This window comes from Larimichthys crocea, chromosome XIII (assembly GCF_000972845.2).
Source record: "Larimichthys crocea isolate SSNF chromosome XIII, L_crocea_2.0, whole genome shotgun sequence".
Classification (NCBI taxonomy): Eukaryota; Metazoa; Chordata; class Actinopteri; family Sciaenidae; genus Larimichthys; species Larimichthys crocea.
Genome location: NC_040023.1, coordinates 28,134,133 through 28,156,034, shown reverse-complemented (window position 1 = coordinate 28,156,034; position 21,902 = coordinate 28,134,133). Strand labels below are relative to the sequence as shown.

The 21,902-nt window shown below is 44.4% G+C and overlaps 1 protein-coding gene across 5 annotated transcripts in view; it reads right to left on the bottom strand.

The window, feature by feature from the left end:
* ldlrad4b (low density lipoprotein receptor class A domain containing 4b) overlaps window positions 1-21,902 on the bottom strand; it is a 206,266-nt gene that overhangs the window by 3,509 nt on the left and 180,855 nt on the right. For all 5 annotated transcript variants that reach the window (XM_019263621.2, XM_010752195.3, XM_027286784.1 and 2 more), the window contains 2 exons: window positions 4,196-4,350; window positions 2,681-2,731 (listed from right to left, as the gene is read on the bottom strand). In XM_019263621.2, coding sequence (XP_019119166.2) covers window positions 2,681-2,731; window positions 4,196-4,350 — 206 coding nt within the window. The remainder of the gene's footprint in view (window positions 1-2,680; window positions 2,732-4,195; window positions 4,351-21,902) is intronic.

Sequence of the window (21,902 nt, the reverse complement as noted above, 5' to 3'; positions counted from 1 at the left end):
TCAATGTATCGCTAATTAGTTATTAAAGACATAACAGTGTAATTACAGCAAAGCGGAGAAAAGATCCACAGTGCCTTCTACAACATTTACACATGAACACATCGCTTCATCCTCCAGCTTTTGTCAGAGATCTTCACCTCAATTAGCTCTTCAGATTGTGACTGCATGAACCGTCTCTCCGCTTCTCACATTTCCATCCAATTCAACACATTTCTACTGCGGCGAGTCATTATCAGAGGAAACCCATTTCAATTAGTGAATGTGGCTCTAATAGTCAACCCCCACTGACAAGACAGTCTGGATGGAGAGAACAACAGTGGGGAAAAAAACCTTTGGGGGGGGTAGAGTATAAGGGCAATTGAAATGGAGAGACAGAAAGAGAGAGAGAGAGAGAGAGAGAGAGAGAGAGAGAGAGAGAGGGAGGAACAGAAAGGATTAAAAAGAAAGGCAAGTGAGATAAGGAGGAAGAAAGAGAGAGTACAGAAAGGAGAGAGGAAAAAAGAGCCACAAAAATAGAGAGCTATAACGATAAAGACAGAAAGAGAAGAGAGAAAGATAAAGTGCAGAGCCAGACAGACAGACAGACAGACAGACGGAGGGAGGGAGGGGGAGAGAAAGGTGTATAGCTGATAGAGGGAGCAGAGCGCAGCAGAGCAGGGCAGCTCTCAGACGGCTGTCTAGACAGTGTCAAGGGAGGTGTTGCTGATTAATGACGCACCAAAAACCATCCACCCCCCTGCCACACACACACACACACACACACACACACACACACACACACACACCCCTTCCCTGCATCTATCAGCCACCCACACTCATTGGCTGCGTCTCCCTCTGTGTTTGTCTCTCCACGGCCTTTTTCCTTTTTTTGCAGGTCTCTCTGGGTGCTTTAACGTTGACACTGTTTTTACCTCCCTTCATCCTCCTTCACCCCTTCTTCTTTGACTCCCTTCTGCCTCTCCTCTCTCTCTATCCATCCATCCTCTGTGTCTGCCTCTCTGCCTTTCTTCTCCTTTACGTCTTGTTTACGCAAAAGGCTTTCAGCTGGCAGGGTACGCCGAATGAAAGCAGATTTGGTGTTTGTTTTTGGTGCAAACTTGTCATTTTTGCCAACACAAAGCTTCACGTTTGGATTGGATTGCCAAAGTGTGCACAGACTGGCCGGCTAAACTTCTCACACAGCCTCGAAATACTACTTGTCTGTGATTTATCGATACCATCATGTGACTGGTTGTGTTTTGCAGTGTTGTCTGAACTCTGTGTTTCTGGTATTCCTAGTGCATTTCCTCCCACCGCGACTCGTAAGCTCCTCCATCTGGCGTGGACACCATTAAGCAAACAGATCACCAGTCACAGTGAGTTTACTGGCATTTGTTTGTGGCTCTGTGTTCACGAGTCTTTGAGAACATGCCAAATTTGATTCTGTTTGGAGTATAGTGCCAGCCGTGCCCGACGCGACTTACAAGCTTAAATTCCTGGATGATCAAATATTTACAAGAAACCAAAATGCAGATGTCAGGATCTCTGAGACGGAAGGTATTCTTGTAACCGTACAAGAATTATACAAGGGCCAACGCCGCTGACTAATAAACAAAGAGGAGCTGAGAAAAAACTAATTTCTTTAATAACAGATCAATGAACGGGTGCAGGTCTTCTTTCTTTGGCTTTAATTCATTTTAGTTGCCATCTTTACAGCCTATACTTTCTCTCTACACTCCCTCTGAATGTCAAACACTGTAAAATGGGCTACCTGTGGCAAGTTATCATCTAGGTTATTTCTACATGCTGTATAATTAGGTTTTTTCCACACAGAAACAGGAATTCTGCCAGTTTAGAGTTAGAAACAAAACAGGAAGAGGGAGTTCCACTTTCAGCACAAACTGCCCTCAGGTTTTCTCACAAAGACAGACAATATATTGTTGAACTTCCATATCCGTGAGGTGATGATAACCTCACCAACATACCAGAGACTATCAAAGGTCTCGTCTATACCATTATTTGTTTACACTGCCATAAACAAGGCTTAAGGCTACACAATGTTTCATGCAGCATCTCTTGGTGGAGATTACTGCCTGAGGTCCAACTCGCAACTTTCCTGTCAGACAAAGCACTTTGCAGTTAGAAACACTTAAAGGCACAGCCAGTAAAGATGATAACTGCCGAGTTACCACACATTCCTCAAGATAAATCCAACGTGCTGGATCCAAAGGTTCAGAAAATGTCAGCTGAACTAAAGCTTTGTTGGAAGGAAAGTCGTCCTCAATAAGTTCACAGATGTTTGAAGCTCAGATAATGGTGTCTAAAGGACGCTGACGCTAACCCCACAGCTACTAAGACTGATGTCAACGGCCTCCACGACAAGCTTGAAGATATATAAAATTTTAACAGGCGCAATAATCTCAACACTGACTGTTTTTCTATCGTCATGGACCGTCTGCATTCTGGTTCTCGCACCTTATTTTGAACACCAAAAAAACAACAGATTTTGTTTAAACTAAAGTGGGCATGTCTTATTCTACTTAATCCCTCTATTGGTGTAACATCCTTGATTAAAATGGGTGTGCTGATAGGTCAGCATGGTTGTAGATATCAGGCGTTGTCGTAGCCATGCTCGGTCTGCCTCCTCTCAGTGAACAAGGCTGTGGGTTTAATGAGGTCAGTATGGTGGTGGTGGTCTTACCTCCGAGGCACCTTGTCGAGAGCCGCTGTCTGAAGGCCACAGACACCCATCCTACACACGAGACAGACAAAAACAAACATGAGAAAGAAAGCACATGGCTGTCTAGCCTATTGATATATTGACAAGCTTATATTAGCAACTTTATGTTGGAGCTTTATTATGATTTTTAACATTCATGTTAGTGACAAAGTGATCATTTCATCTCTCTTAACATTCAATGTGTTTTTGACAACGTGTTCGATTGAATTTACTGACGAAGCTTTAGAAATCAATCATCACTGCTTTGTTGTTTGGGCTGCTTTTTGATGTGAGACCATTAAGCTGACAACACAAACTTTCTTTCTTAACAAAAAAAAAAAAAAAAGGAAGAAGTGCAGAAAAGAAAAACAGTCAAAAAGTAACAACTTAATGAGGACACAAAAGATGAAACAACAATGCTGAGATGGCTTCAAACCCAGAAATTCTGCTCTGTTTGGGAGTGAGGACAACAAAAGGCAGACGGCTGCCGTCTTCAAAAACTGAGCAGGATAAAAGCTCCAAAACTATCAAATAACTGCAGTTCCCCTTCGTCTACATTTGACTTGAGGAGCTGGAGGAAGATGGTACAGTCAACAATACTTAGTGTGGAAAAGAAGAGAGATGAGAAAGAGGACAAACATGCAGAAATCCTGCTTGTTTGTGTGTCCGTTCAGACAAAGGCCACTGACTATTCTTTTAAACTGTGTTCTCTCTGCTGCAGGGCTCTGTTGGCTTGTTGCTTTTCTGATGTTGCATTTATTTCTTTTTTTTTTTTTGCTGCGTGTTGACTTCTGTTTGCATAATTCTTGTTTTGATTGGACGGCGAGAGAGAGAGAGGGGAGAGATGATAAAAACAAGATGAGAGGTTATTAGCTGAATTTAAATGGGCTGTAATGGGACAACCGGGCACACAAAGGCTTTTATTTGTTTTTTCAGACTGAATACATCAATGCACCAAGAATTCTGCACCACGGATCATTTTCTGTACCTAATACTATGTCGGAGGATGCAGTCTTGTAATGTGCGTATAAGCAAGTTCGTGTGTGTGTGTTTGTCCCAGAGTGTTGACATGTCAGTATGGGGGCAGAGCTGCTGCTGCTGTCTAGACGGCGCTGTAGTGAATTAAACATCAAGGCCTGACAGAGTCTGGCTCAGAAGAAACCAATTCGGCAAGTTCACCTAACAGACTGGAGCAAAGCTGTTACCTCAGTGAAACTGGGACAGATACTCCGACTGGGATAAAAGGATTCATTTAGCTCAGCGCAGCTTTACTGGGAACAAACTGGTAAGCTATGTTTGTCCTGCTTCAGAAAAAAAGAAATAGACTGTCATGATGAGTCCACGTGGACATCCAGTGGCAGACTCAAAACTCATTATCACTTTAGATCAAAATGTTATTGGCATGGACACAGACAGAACAGACAGAAACAAACTGGATCTCTTTTGTCTCCCGTCCATCCCAGTGTGCGTGTGCGTGTGTGTGTGTGTGTTACTGACCTGCTGCAGGGTATGGTCATGTCTGCGGGCCTGGCTCTGCCTTGTTATGAAGGACCAGGTGGAGAGCTTGTAGTGGTTGAGCAGGCAGATGATCACCACCACCATCACTGTCATCACCACGATGATGATGACGATCTGAACAAACTCCAGTTCAGCTGCACAAACAAGTGAAAGGAGAGAGGAAGGTTAGTGTGGAGCATTTACAAGAAAAAGTGGCTGCAAAATAACCTGAACATTCTAAAATTCACTTGCAACCTCACAGTCTGATGCTAGGCTAGCTGGAGAGTATAAAATCTCAGTTAAGGATGATGATAAAAAAAAGTCTAATAACAAGAAGTCCTTAAAGTGACATGACATCCTGTGATATGATCAAAAGCTCCAGGACAACTGCTAAATTGACCTGTTGGTGAGTTTGTTTTCTTCAGTGGGAAAGTTTTGAATGTATTTCACTGAAAACTAATGAAAAAAATGGAGCCACAGTTTCCCTGACTGAGCACCGTTCTGTTGTTATAACTTAAGTTAACCAGCAGGGGGTAGCACAGGCCAGACTCCCAAAATCTGTGTGTCACACAGTGAGCACGGTGTATGTATGGTTTGTATGTGTGAGTGTGAGTGTGTGTGTCTGCAGAAAAGCTTCAAATCACAGTAAAGACGAGTGTTAGGACTGTGGTGTCTGTCCCAGCGCACAGTGGTTTCTTTGTGGAGACGCTGAATAACTGCGGTGTTTCGGTCCTCAACAAACAACAGTCAGTGACACACACCACACACACACACACACCCACACACACACCACATATACACACACACCACATATACACACCACATACACACACACCATCAGAGCTGATCTGGGATGACCTCCCAGATCAGGGCATTGCTGGGAGACAATGATGGCTGCCTTACAGTCACGTCTGCCTCTCGTCTCTTGTTCATTGTTTCATTCGTTTTTTTCTTCTTCTCCCACTCCATCGGTTTGAACTCTTCCCGTATATCTGCTTGCCCCCTCAATCTCTCCATCTTTCCTCTAACACATTCCCTCCATCCTCCTCTTTCTCTTCCACAAGTCGCTTTTTGTATTCTCCAAACTCTTCCAGTCCTTATCAGTCCTTGTTGCATTCCTCCCTCACCCACCATCATTCTTTCCCTGTGTTTCCTTTTCTTCATTGTCTCCCACTTTCAGTCTTTCTCTCTCCCTCTCTCCTCCTCCTCCTCCTTCTCTCCTCTCCTCTCTGCAGCCTGAGACTGTTTTGTTGTGTATTGTCGGTTTGTTCTGAGCAGAAGTCTTGACCTTGTCTGGTCTTGGCACACAGTCTGACCTCTGACTCATGCTCTTACTCACTGCTGGACACTCACTCACTTTATGTGTGTGTGTGTGTGTGTGTGTGTGTAGCGTCTGTCTTTGTGTGCGTGTGTGTGACTGTACAGTTTGTGTCCTTGTGTGTGTGTGTGTGTGTGTGTGTGTGTGTGTGTGTGCAGCTCTGTGAGAACAATGACACAATGTACACTCAGCTATTTGAGCTACAATGCCCCGATTCTGACACTTTCTCCACAAAGCGCTGTACACATTTTTGCAGTGTGTTACCCACAATCCACCTGGGCAGTTTTTGACACAACACGGGTGAGATCAGGTAAAAAACAAAGAAACAGTATGTGGAAATTCAAAAAAACAAGAAGAAACTGTCAGAGTTAGAGCTCGGTTTGCCCCTGGACAAAATTCAATAAGAAAATAACATGTGTGCGTGTGTGTATGTATGTGTATGTGTGTGTGCTGTGTTGTGATACATATGAAAACGTGCAAGAAAAACACACAAAAGCTTCAAGCAGGAACCAGCCCAGTCCAGTAAAATCCAACCTATCTGAGTCTTCCCAGCCTTGGTAATCCTCCCCGGCTTATTTGTCTGCATTAGGGTGGGTTAGTGTCAAGCTGGAGCTGAAACGTAAACCCACCCAAACCTGCCTCTGCCCCACCGCAGCAGCCACAGGGGATGGGTGGGGTAAGACTAAAGGGGGAAGAAGGCCAACTAGCACAAACCACATGGAAGGAACGAAACTGAAGCCATAAAACCAACCGACTGACGTTAACCACCGAAGAACAGCGGCAGACGAGCACAACAGCTTTTCAATGAATGAATTTATTAGAACAATAGCAAAAATACTGCAGTGAACACTTCAGCTGATGCATTCAATCCAGCATTTATCATGTAAAATGTGGAAATGATGGCTTGAGTCAAACACATTAAAAACAGAGGGGGTTTTCGAAGATACTCGTCACAATATGAGTCACCTAATATGGAACAGCAGGACTGAAGGGAACAAAAGTGCCGAGCGTGACGATGAAGAACCCAAACTGCGCTAAACGACCCCTCTGGTAACGTCAAACACACACACGAGAGCGCGCCGAGTGCGTCGAGCTCGTAGAGCCAAATTCTCCCCAAGCCACGAGAGGGAGAGGGGCTGAGGTTAAGTTACATTCAAGGAACCGCTGTTCTGAAAACCAACATAACCCCTCACACCTGGTCTCCTCAGGTCTGATGAACCCTTATCACCCTCATCTTTTTAGGCGTGTGAACCTGCAATGCTGACTCATGAACCGTTGTTCTAGAGATGACCAAAAAACAAAAAGGGAACTTCCCAAATCAGATTGCTTCATTTTAGTCCTGACAGGGTGAAACGTTCCAGTACAAGAGTCTACAGCCATGTTAGCAGGCCTGTGAGGCTGCACTTGGGGAAAGCGGATGCCCACAGTTACAATAGGAACATCGTTGAAATCATGGGGATGCATCTTTTAGGAGTTCATGGCAATCCATCCAACAGTTGATGAGTCTGAGCAGCAAACTGTCCACAGAGCCATGCTGCTCGCATGGCTAACACGGAATCATTTGAAAATAGTCCAGAAAAACAAGCACACATGTATTTCTTTTCTATCTTGCTAATAATAACACGACAAACTGAGATTCATTTTGCAACCCTATGGAGCCACTTCCCTCTCTGAAAAGATGTTACGTTGCTAGGTCGACTGTCTCATTTGGAAAAGCTTGAGCCACTACCAGCCCGGGCCTGTGTGCTCACCACAGCAGCCACAGGGAGGGTTTCATTCAGAGAACACCCTTCTGGGAAAACGAGTGAACCAGGCCCTTTCTGTAAGCCTGCCGGATGAATATCGCATACCCACGCCCGTCGACTCACAGTTTTCGGAAGTACAAGAGCGGACATTTTTACAGTTCAAGCTAAATAAAAGTGAAGCAGTTTGCAGTTAATGGCCTCTCCTCTGAGCGTCATGGAGGAAGGAAGCCAGAAGAAGTTGAAGAGTTGAGAAGGGGAAAAAGGAAGCGTGGGGAGGAGGAGAGATTAAATAAGAGAGAAAAGAGGCAGGGAAAAGGGAAGGCCTATCCTGCCTGAACCGCAGTATCCTCCCAGAACACAGTGTACAGCACAGGCTGGAGATCAGTGTGTGCAGGCAGTCTGCATTACCAGCACCAGTCTGATGTTATTACAACAGTAATCCACTTGTCAAAACAATATCAGCCCGGCGTCTGCAGCGCCCTTATTCCCTCAGCAGCCTGAATAATTTGCATTGCAAGCCAGCCGTCCTGTCGCTTTTTTTCCCTGCTGTGGCGACGAGAGGGGCTATCGGGTTTATTCAAATCATGTGAAAGTGACCGTTCAGAGCAGACCATTACGCTGCAGCTCTTTCAAACATCTACACACGAGCATTTACTCAAAGTACTTCAGCGAACAACGCGGCACAGCTTTAACCTGTAAAACAAACAGGCTACTTTTTACTGCCTTTCACTATGAAAAATAATATACGCACACGCACACACACCAGCAGCAGATTGTCCTTTCAAAAAGCCTAACACTAAAAGAGAGTGTAAACAGCATGGAGAGAGTGCACACACACACACACACGCACGCACACATGCACACAGTGACCCAGTGAAGGCCCGTTGACCTTTGTATCTGTGTATGTGTATATGTGTATGTGTGAGGCCGATGGGAGGTCAGACAGTTCAGTTGACCTGCCAGTTAAAAGAAGCTGTCACACAGACACAGCAAACAGACAGACAGACAGACAGACACATGAGGGATCATTAACTACATAAACACTGAGATTCACTACTATTGTATGAAGTCATTGGGGTCGTTCTTTGGTATTTTACTGCACATGTTTTTCAGTGGAACTACTTTTTCTCAAAGAAGTAGTCCCTCTGAAAACTGCTGACAGTGAATTATCCACATTAACCAGGACACACGTCTCCATAAAAAGATCTCATTGTTAAACTTTTTTTTCAATGCTGTCTGCATTAAGAAACTCAATTCTAAGCACCTTCATTATTGGGGCGGCGGCAGAGGTTTTTGAAGCCTGGACAAATAAAAGTAAATCTGCACAGACAGATAGGACGAGAGAGGAAAATATGTTTTTTCTTTCATTAATACCAGCCCATTCAAAACAAGCATGTGTGAGCGATGGGTTAACTCTCACCTCAAAGCACAGGAACTACCTGCCTCTGTCAACTGTTTCCTGCTAGCACGCTCAGTTAATGCTGAGGGAAACTCGCTTGTGTGGCTAATGAGGCTGTATAGCTTACCCTGTTTGGCCTTGAAATGAAGATCAGGCTGATGGCTATCTATAGAGACTGCACACACTCAGATGGGGCCTCTAACATTGTTATTGCTAAATAAACTCAACATTTGAGCTCAGATGACCTTAGACTCTTCCGTGAGAAAACCAGGCCCGGCTGGTTTAGTTTGTACAAAAGGAGCAGTCTTTTGTCTGAAACCACGACAGTGTATTCCATGATTCAGGTTTGACAGCAGATGTATGCTGACAGTGGAGGCTGAACGTGCAGGCAACGGCTGGCTAGCTGCTTGCTAATTCGGAGGAGGACGAGGAGGAGGAGGAGAGCTGCTCCCACCAGCACAGGAAATGCCTTTTCTCTCTCAGACTACAGAGATGGAGCTTCAGATGTTCTAATCCTATCTCACAGCCAAGCAGAAGCAGCAGCACGGTCCTAATGCTAAAGCAGCAGTTTAAGGAAGCGCTGCAACAGGCAGACCAGTGAGGGAAAAAAAACAAAAAAAGACACAGGCTGGCCGGGCGCTGACAGGACAGCAGAAGACAGGCGCGAATGACAGCAAGTTCTCCGTCAGAAATGACTGCGATTTGCAATTTCCCCCGAAAAAATGAACAGCTTGGCAAAACGTAGAAGCAGAGAGCGAGGTGTTTTTTCTTTATTTTACCTAGCCGAGCTGAGCTCAACAAACCCTCCAGCTGGCTTATTTCCTCTGCAGTTTCCTGTTTCCTGCTGCACTACAGAGCTACATCTCAGTCATGTAAAAAAGACCATTCTCAGAGTCACACCTGGCAATCAAAAACTGCACTTTACTGAGAAACGCAGCGCTTCCTCCATGACTGATAGAGGAAGCGCTGCAAGTACTGTGTAATTACGCTGGTCCCTGAGTCCCAGGCACTCACACTGTGAGTTTACCACCACATATATCCGTCAACTATAAACCCGGCCGCGTCATAATAAAAGTCAAAAGTAAAAAAAGACTGACTAAATAAAGGACAATTTCTTCGCTCCAACTTGCTCGTCCTTCTTCTCCTGCCCGGAGAGCTCCAACCCCGCTAGAGGCCTGCTGAGTTCACAGCCTGCTGCCCACCACACAGGGCCCACACACACACACACACACACACACACACACACACACAGAGTACTCCTTCGGCACACACAGACGCACACAGCCCTGTCTGCTGCCACTGCCGTTGCTATGGCAACCCTTGGGCACGGTGCCGTGATCAACAAGGCCCGGAGCTGCTGGGGCGCCATGGCAGCGACCTGGCTGGCGCACACACACACGCACACAAACATGCGTGTGCGCACACACTTGCGGTGGCACAAGCGAGATATAGAAGGAGACAAGGAGGGAGAGGAAGTGAATGTGAACACACACACACACACACACACACACACACACACACACACACACAAAAAGACTGGCACAGTTAGAGGGAAGGAGAGAGAGAGTTCAGTAATGAAGGGACAAAAAGAGTTAGGGGAGATGGTGGGAGAGAAAATGAGGTACACACACACACAGACACACACACACACACACCTCTACCTCCCTTGGGAGACGTGCACTGTAACGTCTAGACGGCTGGTATCAGCCTGGCAGCAACAGTCTCTCTCAACCGCTGTTTGTGTGTGTGTGTGTGTGTGTGTGTGTGTGTGTGTGTGTGACACAGCATGTAGTAGATATCAGCCTAGTTACAGCCTCCCCTCCTCTACTAGAGTCAGTCAGTCTCTCCATGGAAATAAATGAACTAGTTTAGTGCTGCTTAACCCTGAGGAGAGGGGGCCTGTTTGCATGCATGTTTGTGTGCATGTGTGTGTGCAGTAGAGCCCAACCGATACTGGATACGGGATACAGGGGCCGATGCCGATCCAACAGTTATCAAACACATGTGACAAAGACATGTAATGAGGGCAGGATATGTTACAGCTTAATAAACATCAGTGACATCAGTGCACAGACAGTAAACTAGATGAAAAGTTTTCACATCTGTGTACCTCTCTCTCAGGCTCTAGTGTGTCGGACACTAAGACCATTGGACAGGTATCTCAGGGTCAGGAAAGAGAAAGAGCACAGGAGGAGGGACTGATAAAAGAGGGAAGAGGAGACGCAGAGTGAGAAAGAGGGAGAGAGACACTGACGCAGACAGAAAGAGAAAGATGCCAGACGTGCTGTGGGGACTCGGGGCAACAAGAGAACAAACAATTACAGCTCTGTTTCTTTCCTCTACTCTCTGTCTGTCTGTCTGTCTGTCTGTCTGTCTGTCTGTCTGTCTGTCCCTTCTCTTCTCGCTAACACAGCACAGGCTGAGCTCAGCCTGCCTAATCTTCACCATGGAGACTCGATGGGATTAAAAAACAGGACTTCTACATGATGACTATTTCTAACTTTGCATTGGGGTGGGAAACACAACGTTTTGGGGAATATTTCTATTTTAACAGCTCAGTAGCTGAGTAAGCGTGATCTGACAAAAAGCACAGGTGGAGTGACAATTAGCTGGTTTAGTCGAGTTATCTAAACGACTTTATTTACAGGTGAAACAGAAAGTTTTCCTTCCAGCTACGACGAGTACAGCAGGTCAAAGTTGAACCAGGAAGTCCAGGCATATCTAAAGTAAAGTTGACTATCCTGCTGCTGATTAAACGTCAGTGGTCGGAATGATCAGTGGAGAAACCTCGGACCTCATTTGGGCAGCAGAATCCGTATCTGTGTAACAGCGTTACATGTTATAAACTTTTATAAAGTATAGTATAACCTGGAAAATTGGTAAATTCTGAATTGAGGGCAGCTCTGCTGATCAAAGCAGAGAGAGAAAATGCTGAGACTAGGCGAAGGAAAACATTAGTGCAGCGTGGTTAACACATTGAAGTTCATAAACTATGTATTTTTATTCTGAAAACTAAATTCCTGACCGTTTTAATTCAATTTTAATTTTAAGTACCTGGGAACAAAAGTCCACTTTCTAAATCTGTCTGGGTTTAACATCAGGTATATTTATCAATGGTATTTCAATCATTTTTCATCCAGGAAACACAATATATGTGAAGTATGAAATATCTCTTTGAGAGGTACAAAATGATCAAGGAGCTAAGGTTGTGACAGTACCAGTCAGTGAACACACGCTGAGCTGCAGTGTTCTTATGTCACCTTATTTTAGTGTTTACTCACAAATGACAAAACCAACAAACTAACCGGTCTCCCTTTCTTCTAAAATCAACACTGTGTGTGAGAGACAGTCTTCTGCATAATACAGATAACGTCTCTCTCTCTCTGATTGTCACTGCAGGGAACAGGAGACTGATGGGAGATTGTCCACTCGTTAATTGATTGCAGATGGCGTTGTTCTGATTGCAGATCTGTTTTTATTATAAATTCAGCACTTTAGATACTATCAAATGTGTAATTAACAGAGATCTTATCATTTCGAACACATGCTACTGAAAAGGTTAGACTAGCTAAGGACTAATGCAACAGTTGTGTTGTGTTCAGAGAGATGCTGCATTGACTGCATGGTCAGCTCGGCGTCTGTAGTATGAGTATATTTTGAGAGATCGCTGGGGGGATCATTTAGCTTTGACAGACAATCAGGGATGTGGTGATAGCCCCGCTTGTTGCTGACACACTTTTCCCTTATTGTCGAACCTCCTGGGTCTGTCACGTCTTTCGCACTCATGGTGACTCATCATGCAAATTCTAGCGTCACCGTTAGATGTTTTCCCCACATTTTCTCCCAAAGTGGACTAAGTTCGATTATTGCTGAGGTAGGCCATAATGATGAGACCCCAAGTGCTGAGCTGGCAATAAATCCCCATGTTTGGTTCCTGAAAAGGACTGATGTAGCCATATCATCTCCATATGCATGAATAGAACAAAGAGAGGGAAAACGCAGGGCTCTGTGATAACACATCATGAATATTACAATAGAGTCTAATATTATCAATATTCCAACACTGTAAAATTCATGAACAGCAGTAAAGCGGAGAATGGGACCGCTGTTAAAGAATTCATCCACTTGGTGGGATGGATGGACGCACGGCCGGCTCAACATGTCACAGACACACACACACACACACACACACTCCCCTGCAGTCTCTCAGGTGTGTGTGTGTGTGTGTGTGTGTGTGTGTGTGTGTGTGTACATTATCAGAGCCAGACAGACAGGATAGCGTCTAGACACCCCATCCCCCCACGACCCCTCAAGCTCCCCCGCATGCCATAAAAGCAGACTACACACTCTCTGAGTGATTGAACCAGACTGAGAGGTCAGACTAATGTCAGGGTTAAAGTGAGTGTGTGCGGGTGTGTGTGTATACGGAAGGGGTGTTGACCAGGGTCAGCGTGTGAGTGTATGTGTATGTGAGTGTGCGTGTATGTGAGTGTGCGTGTATGTGAGTGTATGTGAGTGTATGTGTATGTGAGTGTGTGTGTGTGTGTGTGTGTATATGTGTATATGTGAGTGTGAGTGTGAGTGTGAGTGAGAGAGAGAGAGAGAGAGAGAGAGAGAGAGAGAGAGAGAGAGAGAGAAGAAGAAGAAGAAGCTTTCCACTTGAGAGCAACTTTCTGCCTGTCCAGTTGCTTGATGATGATAATTTAAACTATTATTCTAAAGGACACTGGGCTGTCTGGACCACTGTCTTTAAGAATACTGATAGCAAATGACCCAAAGATGATGGAAAGGCTGTGACGATGACAGTGAAGGGTAGTGCAGGGAGGCACGGTGCATGGTGGTGGAGAAGGCAACCAGACAGTGTTGTCCGACAGGCCGTAATAACCCGGAGCAGATTGGTGGGGTGCGGGGGGCGTGCAGTGATGTGTTTTAACCCGGAAGCGGGAGCTTTGACAGTGACTGGCAACGACGGGCTTCGTTAGCCTCATCGCAAACATACGGGCAATCGGCGTCATCATTATCGTCCTCTTTAACAACAACAACAACAACAGTCGGAGGAAACAGACACACGGTGGAGGGCTGTTGTGACAGCAACAGGGGGAGGATATTAGCCAAACAGGACACACACGAGCACAAACACAACCAAAGGGCAAACTGGTAAACGAAGACCAACAGGCAGACAGATGGATACTGATATTATTGTACTACTGATACACAGATCACATCTGCAGACCAATAACAGGCTTAAAGGATGAGTCAGGAGATATTCTAGATTTTTTTCCATTTTTCCTGTTGACAACACGCCATGAAAAGAACAAAACCAACGACAAATGTATCCACTAACAAGGAGTGTGAGTGTGTGTGTGTGTGTGTGTGTGTGTGTGTGTCTCACAGCCTGATAGATCGTCTTCCTCTGTGCCATAGAGCTCCTTTTTTGTTGCCCAAAAACTACTAAAACACATCAGACAGCGAGTCACACTGTTGCACCGGGTGCACATGTTCCTTCATTACCGACATTACCATGAACACACTCTGTTTAGTCTCAATCACACACACACAGTCCTGCTGTTGACAATACTTAGTAGAGCCCTAAGTGTGTATTTAGCCACTGATAATAGTACCCAGCATACGCACCATTTCCTCCTGTTTGAGTAATGTTTGCTAAAAAAACTACAATGCCCAGCTGTCTAAGCTGTCTTTAAAAATGTAACTACACATTTGTGAGGTTCAGGAAGGAAGAAAAAAAGAACGTAACCAAGGAAATCTTTAATTTAATATGATGTTGGTAATGAATAACTATTTTAGAATAGAAAGAAAACAAAACACAAAGGCAGTATCAATGGAGACTGCATGTGCACACACACACACACCTTCTCACCCTGCTGACTCCTATCAGCCAAAGAAAACTCAGCCAGCCATCCAGACACATAGATCTTTGTCTACTTGGCAGGGGTGGGGGGGTATGAAAATGATTCTGCAGTGTTCATTTCTGTACAGGTCAACATCACAGGCTGGCTGCTGCTGAAGGCAGAAAAAAAGGTAAAAATCATGCTGAGGTCTGGCTGAATGGAACAAGGGAGAAAATGAGAGAAGAAAAAGAAAAGAAGATAAAGAAGGAAGACGTGTATTGCTGCCAGACTGGCACGGAGGGAAAGAGAGGAAAGCAGAAGGGTAAAGAGAATTCAGCTCAGGTTGAAGAAACAGAGAGAGAGAGAGAGAGAGAGAGAGAGAGAGAGAGAGAGAGAGAGAGATTGGACATGGAGGAGACAGGAACAAAGATAAGAGCGGGTAAAGGACAGACAGGGGGGAAAACAAGTCAGCAGAGGAAGAGATAGAGGTGCGGGGAGAATGTGGTAAATGCAGACAGATGTTAAAGGCAGACAAATCACAAAGCGTGGCATCTTGTGTCTCATCTTTGAGACTAAACAACAAAACAGCGGAGCGAAGGATAAAAAAAAAGAAAGAACAAAACAGGAGAGATGAGAGAGAGGGGAGGAGGAGGAAGAAACGAGTGGGCTTTTGTCTGTCTGTCTGTCTGTCTGTCTGTGTGCTTTCTGGCACATGTTCATTTGATAGAACAGGCAAAGCACCCCCCTCCCTCCTCTGCCTTCTCCATCTCATCTCCTCTTCCAACCACCACACACCTCACTCCCACAGGAGAGGTGATTTTTACCGCGCAACCCTAAAGTGGGTTTTCAACATCAGTAAGGGGTAGCAGACACCTCCCAGACGTAGGCTGCGTGCTGCATATGTGCTGCAAAGTCTCTGTGGCTGTTGTGATCAGCCAAACAGAGACGACGGGGGAGACCGTGGGTGGAACGCACCGAGCTCTGGGAGGCATGGGACACATCCAGACTGGAGCTGCTCGGTCTGTTGAGGGTACGCAGACGTACTGGGCTCATGCTGCATATGTCAGCTTCACCCATCTCCAGAGTGTGTGAGAGCTTTTTTGGGGGGTTGGTCTGACTCTAATATCTTTACTTGAACACTTGAAGATATTAACGTGCTGTTGTGACAGCCTCCACTGCTCTGGTTTCAGGTTTTCTACCAGATGTTTGAACCTGAGGGGACGCCAGAGCACCAGTGATGTTGGGAGATAGGTCAGAGTTCCAGTTCATCCCAGAGGTGTTGGATGATGTTTGCGATCAGGTTTCTGTGCAGGTTCTTCCACCCCAAACTAGGTAGAAAACCATTTGTTTACATACTTGGTGCACAAAAAGTGATTTGCCCAATAAATCAATCATCACAATGGATGTTTAATTGATGTTGGCAGCTTATTTGATAAGCAAATTGTTCATGCTTTGAAGCAGAGCTGCAAAAATGAGTTAGAAAGATAGGCAACTATTCCAGGAATGGACTAATCATTTCAGTCAAGTCTGAACCAACAGCCACAGACTACAAATGTGCAAATGCACGACTGTAACTGTTATCAAAACCTATAATGGTTGCATACCTAAAGTAGACAGAGGTGTCCACATAGTTTTGGCCACATAATGTGTGTATTTCTGTTAAATATATCTTCTATCTGTGAATTGAAAACCTTCAGGTTTCAAACACCGTGGCGATGTCGCCCTGAGCTGTGGGAAATTATAATGGACGTTTTTTTCACTATTTCTTCACTATTTTCTCCTGTTTTTAAGACCGATGGATTCATTCAGACTGCAGGTCTGTTTCAAATCTCGGCAAACAAATTCAGGAGTAAACTAAAAAAAAAAACCCAGAGCTAAAACAGAAAATTAGGAAAAGAGGAGCTCTGTGTCTTAAAAAAAACACCAACACAACCACAAGACAAATGGTCTCCTCTGGTGTGTAATTACACCCCGTCTGTTTGTAATAACTCAGTTTAATCTGCTCTTCTTCTTTTTGTTTTTTGTTTTTTCATCATAACTAGTTTCCATTTTGGAAAAAGATGGCTCCTCAACAGCAGCATATGCTTGCGTGGCGTTTTATTCTGCTATGACTCACTATCACACTCACTGTCTCTGCACTGAGATGGACTGTCTCTGTCTCTCTATTTTAGTCTGTGTTTCTCTCCTTTCCCTCTCATTATGTCTCCTCCTCTACTCTTTTTTGTCACACTCCTCTCACTCTCCTCTCTCTCATCTGTTTCAGTCTCATTTTTAATCCATCCATCCTTTTTTTTCCTCTTCGTCATCTATTGCTCTCCTCCTCCTCCTCTGTCTCTTTCAGCCTCCTCTCTGGATTTCATCTCTTCTCTCTCACTTCACTACGCATACACTTTTGTCAGCCTCCCTCTCTCTTATCCCACCTCCTCTCTGTCTCCTACCTTCCCTCCTACTTTTTTTTCCTCCACTCCCTCTGACTCTCAGATGAAGGGGTGTAAACATGTCTTCCACATGCGGTCTCATTGTGCCGAGCCAACAGAGCAAAACAACCACGCTTAAGTTGCTCAATAGGCTTCACCAGATGACTAGCCCCCCCCCACCACCACCTTCGGGTTGAGATGCTTAACAACCATGAAGCAATGCCTGGCAGGCAGGATTAGGCAGGGGAGAGAGAGAGAGACAGAGCCAGAAAAAAGAGGAAGGAAGAGGGAGACCAAAAAGAAAGATAAAGACAGTGAAAGTGAGACAGGGATAAAGAGAAGCGAGAGACTAAGAGGGAAGCAATGTCAGTGCGAGGGGGTGTGTAGTTGTGTGTGTATGTGAGGAGAAAAATGCAAGATAAAGGGAAGTACGTGTGGGGCGGAGGAGGAGGAGGGGGTAGAAGAAAAAAAAAGTCCTATCAAAAAACTTTTTTTTCCTCACTGGAACACTTGGCCGTGACCGCAGGCTGAACTTCGGTGCGGTGCTGAGCAACAGCTGCCGACAACAGAGGAAAGTACAAAAAAAAGAAAAGAAGATGCTGAAGAAGAAGAAGAAGTAGGAGCAAGCAGGCGATGTGCAGGGTGGAGGAGTGGTGGTGAGAGCTCTTCTCTAATAATGGTGGTGGTGGTTTGGAGATGGCTAGGATGTTTTAGGCTTGCTGAGGGAGGGACAGAGGTATAAATAGACCTTGGGCGGGTGGAGGGGGACTAAAGGGGTTCAAACAGAGGGGAGGATAGTTTAGTGCTGAGAGCCGCTCGTGTCTTTGCGAGACGAAGTAAAACTCAAGTCCACTGGGCAAAAGACCAGATGCTAGTAGTAACACAGCGTCTCCATAACTCTGCAACTGATGGCTTCCCCCGACTGGCAGTGCGGCAGAGAGGTCGACCATTTAAAGGGCGGGTCTAGTGCAGGGGTCGAAAGTGAACCGACAAAGTTGTACATGTGTGCTGAAGATGCAGCCCTAGCCCTAGCCCCCTAGTGTCCTTACCTCATTACAATAATATACTTGAGACGAGCATCAAATCCTCACATCTGTTTGCTGTGACTAAACCTATTCTTCCACTTACAGATGAATCTGATGTCGAATTTTTTGTTTGAATGATAATACTGTTGTCAAATCATACTGTTGTCTGCGCTGCTACCTATTTGTATTTCTATTGTTACAAGGTCATGTTTACCACACAAGCCTGTAACGACATGTAAGGATTAATAAGAAACTCTATTAAAGCATTGATGCAAAACCTTTGGTTACGCCTGCCTGTTTTCATAATGGTATGTATACATGCAGATAGTTTCGGTTTCACATGCTCTGGATCTCCATCTCTGAGATCAGCATCATACGCCCTGTGACAGAGTTTTCAGTGGAACTTTCTAGCAAAGATAGTTCTGTGGAATCATATGTTGCTGTTGATTCTTAAAATATCACTACTGGAAACACTTTAATTAAACAGTCCGTCTACAGGATTTTATAGCACTTTATGTAACATTTAACAGCATTTTAGCTGAGATTCAACAATTCAGCTGCAAAAACACTGTTTTCTGATATCACACCACTGTGGTTCAGTTTTGGTTAGACTTTCCATACTCCATACATAATCTCTCTTTGCTCTTCCTCACACCAGGAACTGATAGGTGCCTGAACCTCACTGTGGTCTGCTCAGAGGAGACTACCAAACAAAAGCAGAGAAAGGACCATGCACCAGTGCCTGCCTGTCCTTAAGAGATCTGGTTAGTGTACTGCTAATAGGGTTAGTCAGTGTATGCAGCACGCACAAGGTTTGTCAGCTGACTTTAAAAAGAGAAACGAAACAAGTTAACAACGAGCTGTTAACACTGAACAAAGGACCATAGGAGTGACCCGGTTTCCTCTGATGTGCCTCTATTATCGGACAGCGCACAGCAAAGACTTTTCACACAGCCCAAACTTTCCACAGCAGCTAAGCAGTACACACATGCAACTCTCTTCCTTTACTGACTGGTATTTCATTTTTAAACAGAGTTTGATTGCCTGCAACACATTTCAGAATAAAGGACGGGATCAACAAAAGACTGAAATAAAGTTGTTACATTCTCATCTGTTCGGGTAAACAGGTTCCTTGGAAACAAGTGATAGAGTCACGACCGGAATTGAAACAGGCGTACTTGAGAGGCTCGGCGGTTCACAAGCAATCTATAAAGATTCAAAGAATCCAGAGAAGTCTGGATGGTAGGGACACAGCTGAAGACATTGAACAGCTGTGAACTTCAATACCATCACATTGCATTACACCGACATGTCTGTATAAATGATATTACTACAAGGGCTCAGAACACTTGAGAAAACTGATGCAAGTAAACAGTTTGCTGCTGCAACTACAAATACTCTACTAAGATATCAAAAAGATCCAGAAATAGGCTTTAATATTACATGAAATTATTAATTATTATTATCTTAAATAATATTTTGACAGCCAAAATGAATTGACTGCACCAGCATGCTTGGTGCCCCTTTAAACCAGTTTAATCCTCGACACATTAGACAAAGAAAAGCATTGAATCCTCACATGCTGGGACTAGGGAACATATGATGCTGCCTGAGAAATTACTCACAATTAACCCAGCCTGCCACACAAAACTGTTTCTGCCTCCTCAGCCAGCAAAAGGTCAATGAGTTTTCAAGTTTTGCTAATAAAAAAAATAAAAAAAATTGATAAAGCATGTGAAAAGATTTGAAAAGCACATTAAGTTCTGGATTTTGTTATTGAACTCCAACAGTCCAGGCAAATGAAAGATTTTTTTTTCTTTTAAGGGAAGAGAGAGGGGTATGACATGCAACAAAGCTGAAAATGAACTGGTGACTATTTGGCATGTGCTGCAAACAACTGGCTACAGAGATGCTCCAAACTGTACATGTGATGTAAGTGTTTCTCTGGGTGAACTGACTGAGATTCTTTTTATTGTTTGTCTTCAATCAAACTTTCAAAAGATGTCCTCTGTGTGTGTTTTATGTGTGGCTCTGCTGATGAGAGAATAGGTTAACCCCAGCGGAGGTCAGGTCCATGACATTAAATAAAGCGTTTCTGATTGTTTATTTCATGAAATCTTCATGAAATTCTTCACAGAGCGGAACAACACAGACTTGACATCTCCTTCCATGTCTTTTTTTCCTCCATGTCTGATTTCTTTCATGCCCTCTCTCTCTCGCTCACTCTTCCTTCACACCCACACCACCCTCTTCCTTCCTTCTCTCTTGTAGAAGTACCACTCGGGGAGTTCAGCTCACGGCGAATATTGTGGAATGAAAAGAAGCTTCTGATTCCACAAAGTAAAACTCTCTCTGAGCATCACACAAAGACCGAATGTAACCAAAGATATCAACAACTTAGCAACGCCAGCAGACAGACACTTTTTAAAAAAAAATCTCTGTAGTAATCTTTTCAGTACTTCTTGTGCTGGTGTTTGTGGCTTTCTTTTCTTTTCAGAGGACAGAAGTCATGGCGAGATCATGGCGAGTATACACTGAGCACAATTCACCGGACAGTTTGTGAGAAATGTTTTTAAGTCACGACTTTTTACAAATTGGGGGAAGAAAATATATAGGGAAAGAAAAAAAAGCAGAATTAGACAATATTGGACTGAGGCTGATCCACTGCCATTCAACACTGCATGGAGCTGCAGTCTGACTGCATGTGAGTGAGTGTGTGTGTGTGTGCTTCTGCAGACAAAAAACAGCTGAGAGGGCATGTCTGTCTCTGTTTAGGGCGCACACACACACACACACACACACACACACACACACACACACACACACACACACACACACACACATTCTGGCTCCTAGACATTCAGCCAGACTAGCAGACATCCAATGCAGCAACAGTCACATATTAACTGAGTGAAAGCAATTTGGCTGTTGAAATGGGACTCCTGAACAGTCCCACCCGCTTACTCTCTCACATTCACACTCACACACACACACGTATATGCACAAATGCAATTCATCATGGGAGAGCAAGTTTCTTATGAGGAACTATAAACTCTTCCCATTAAGATTCCCGTCTCATGAAAATATAATGGGTGTAAATGAGCAGCCCGGGGTGCAGCGTAACTGCTAGAAGACTAATTGTTTATGGAAATAATCATTATCACAATTGCAAAAAGTACAGAATTTGACAATTTTAGACATTAGAGAGTGTAACTTTTGAGGGATTTCTAGTTTACAGATTCAAATGTGATGGCAGGAATGGCTTTTTTTTATGAATCTTAACCTGGTGCAGACCTCGGTGTAGGTGATCCACTAGGTTAATCTGGCCGACAGATGGGGCAGGCTGGTGGGTAAGCGGGGGCCGTGTATTGCGATAGTGCTGGGACGGCACTGGGCTGGGCCAAGCCGGATGCTGTGACTATGACCTATATTAATAATTCACATGCAGGATCTCCATGCCGTATGGAGGCAGGAGTCCTAATCATCATTAGCAACGCTAGCCAGGAGCCACGTTAGCTTCCAGCAGAATGCCAAGCGTGAAAATAAGAGATGGAAGATGGATAGAAAAGTATGCCATCCCTATTCTCGATTTCCACGTGCGGAAATTCAAACTAAAAATACCTCCTTGAATGAAATAAAAGACAGTGTGTGGGGGTCAAAAAGTGGGAAAGTTGAACACAAATGGCCACTTTAAATCTGAGTCAAATGCTTTCAGTTAGCCTACATGATACATTTGTCTCTTCAGCTTTCTCTTACTCCACATTATCTGCTATTTCCATGACAACTAGTCTCCTAACACCAAATACAGATTTCCACGTTATTTAAAGCTTAACAGGAGTCTTCAATTTAACACAGAACAGCTTTCAAAGAGTAAAACTCAAGCACTTTTTAAGCACTTTAAAAAAGGTACCTAAGAGGTACCTAAAGCAAAAACGTGCAGACTCTCAAAGCCTT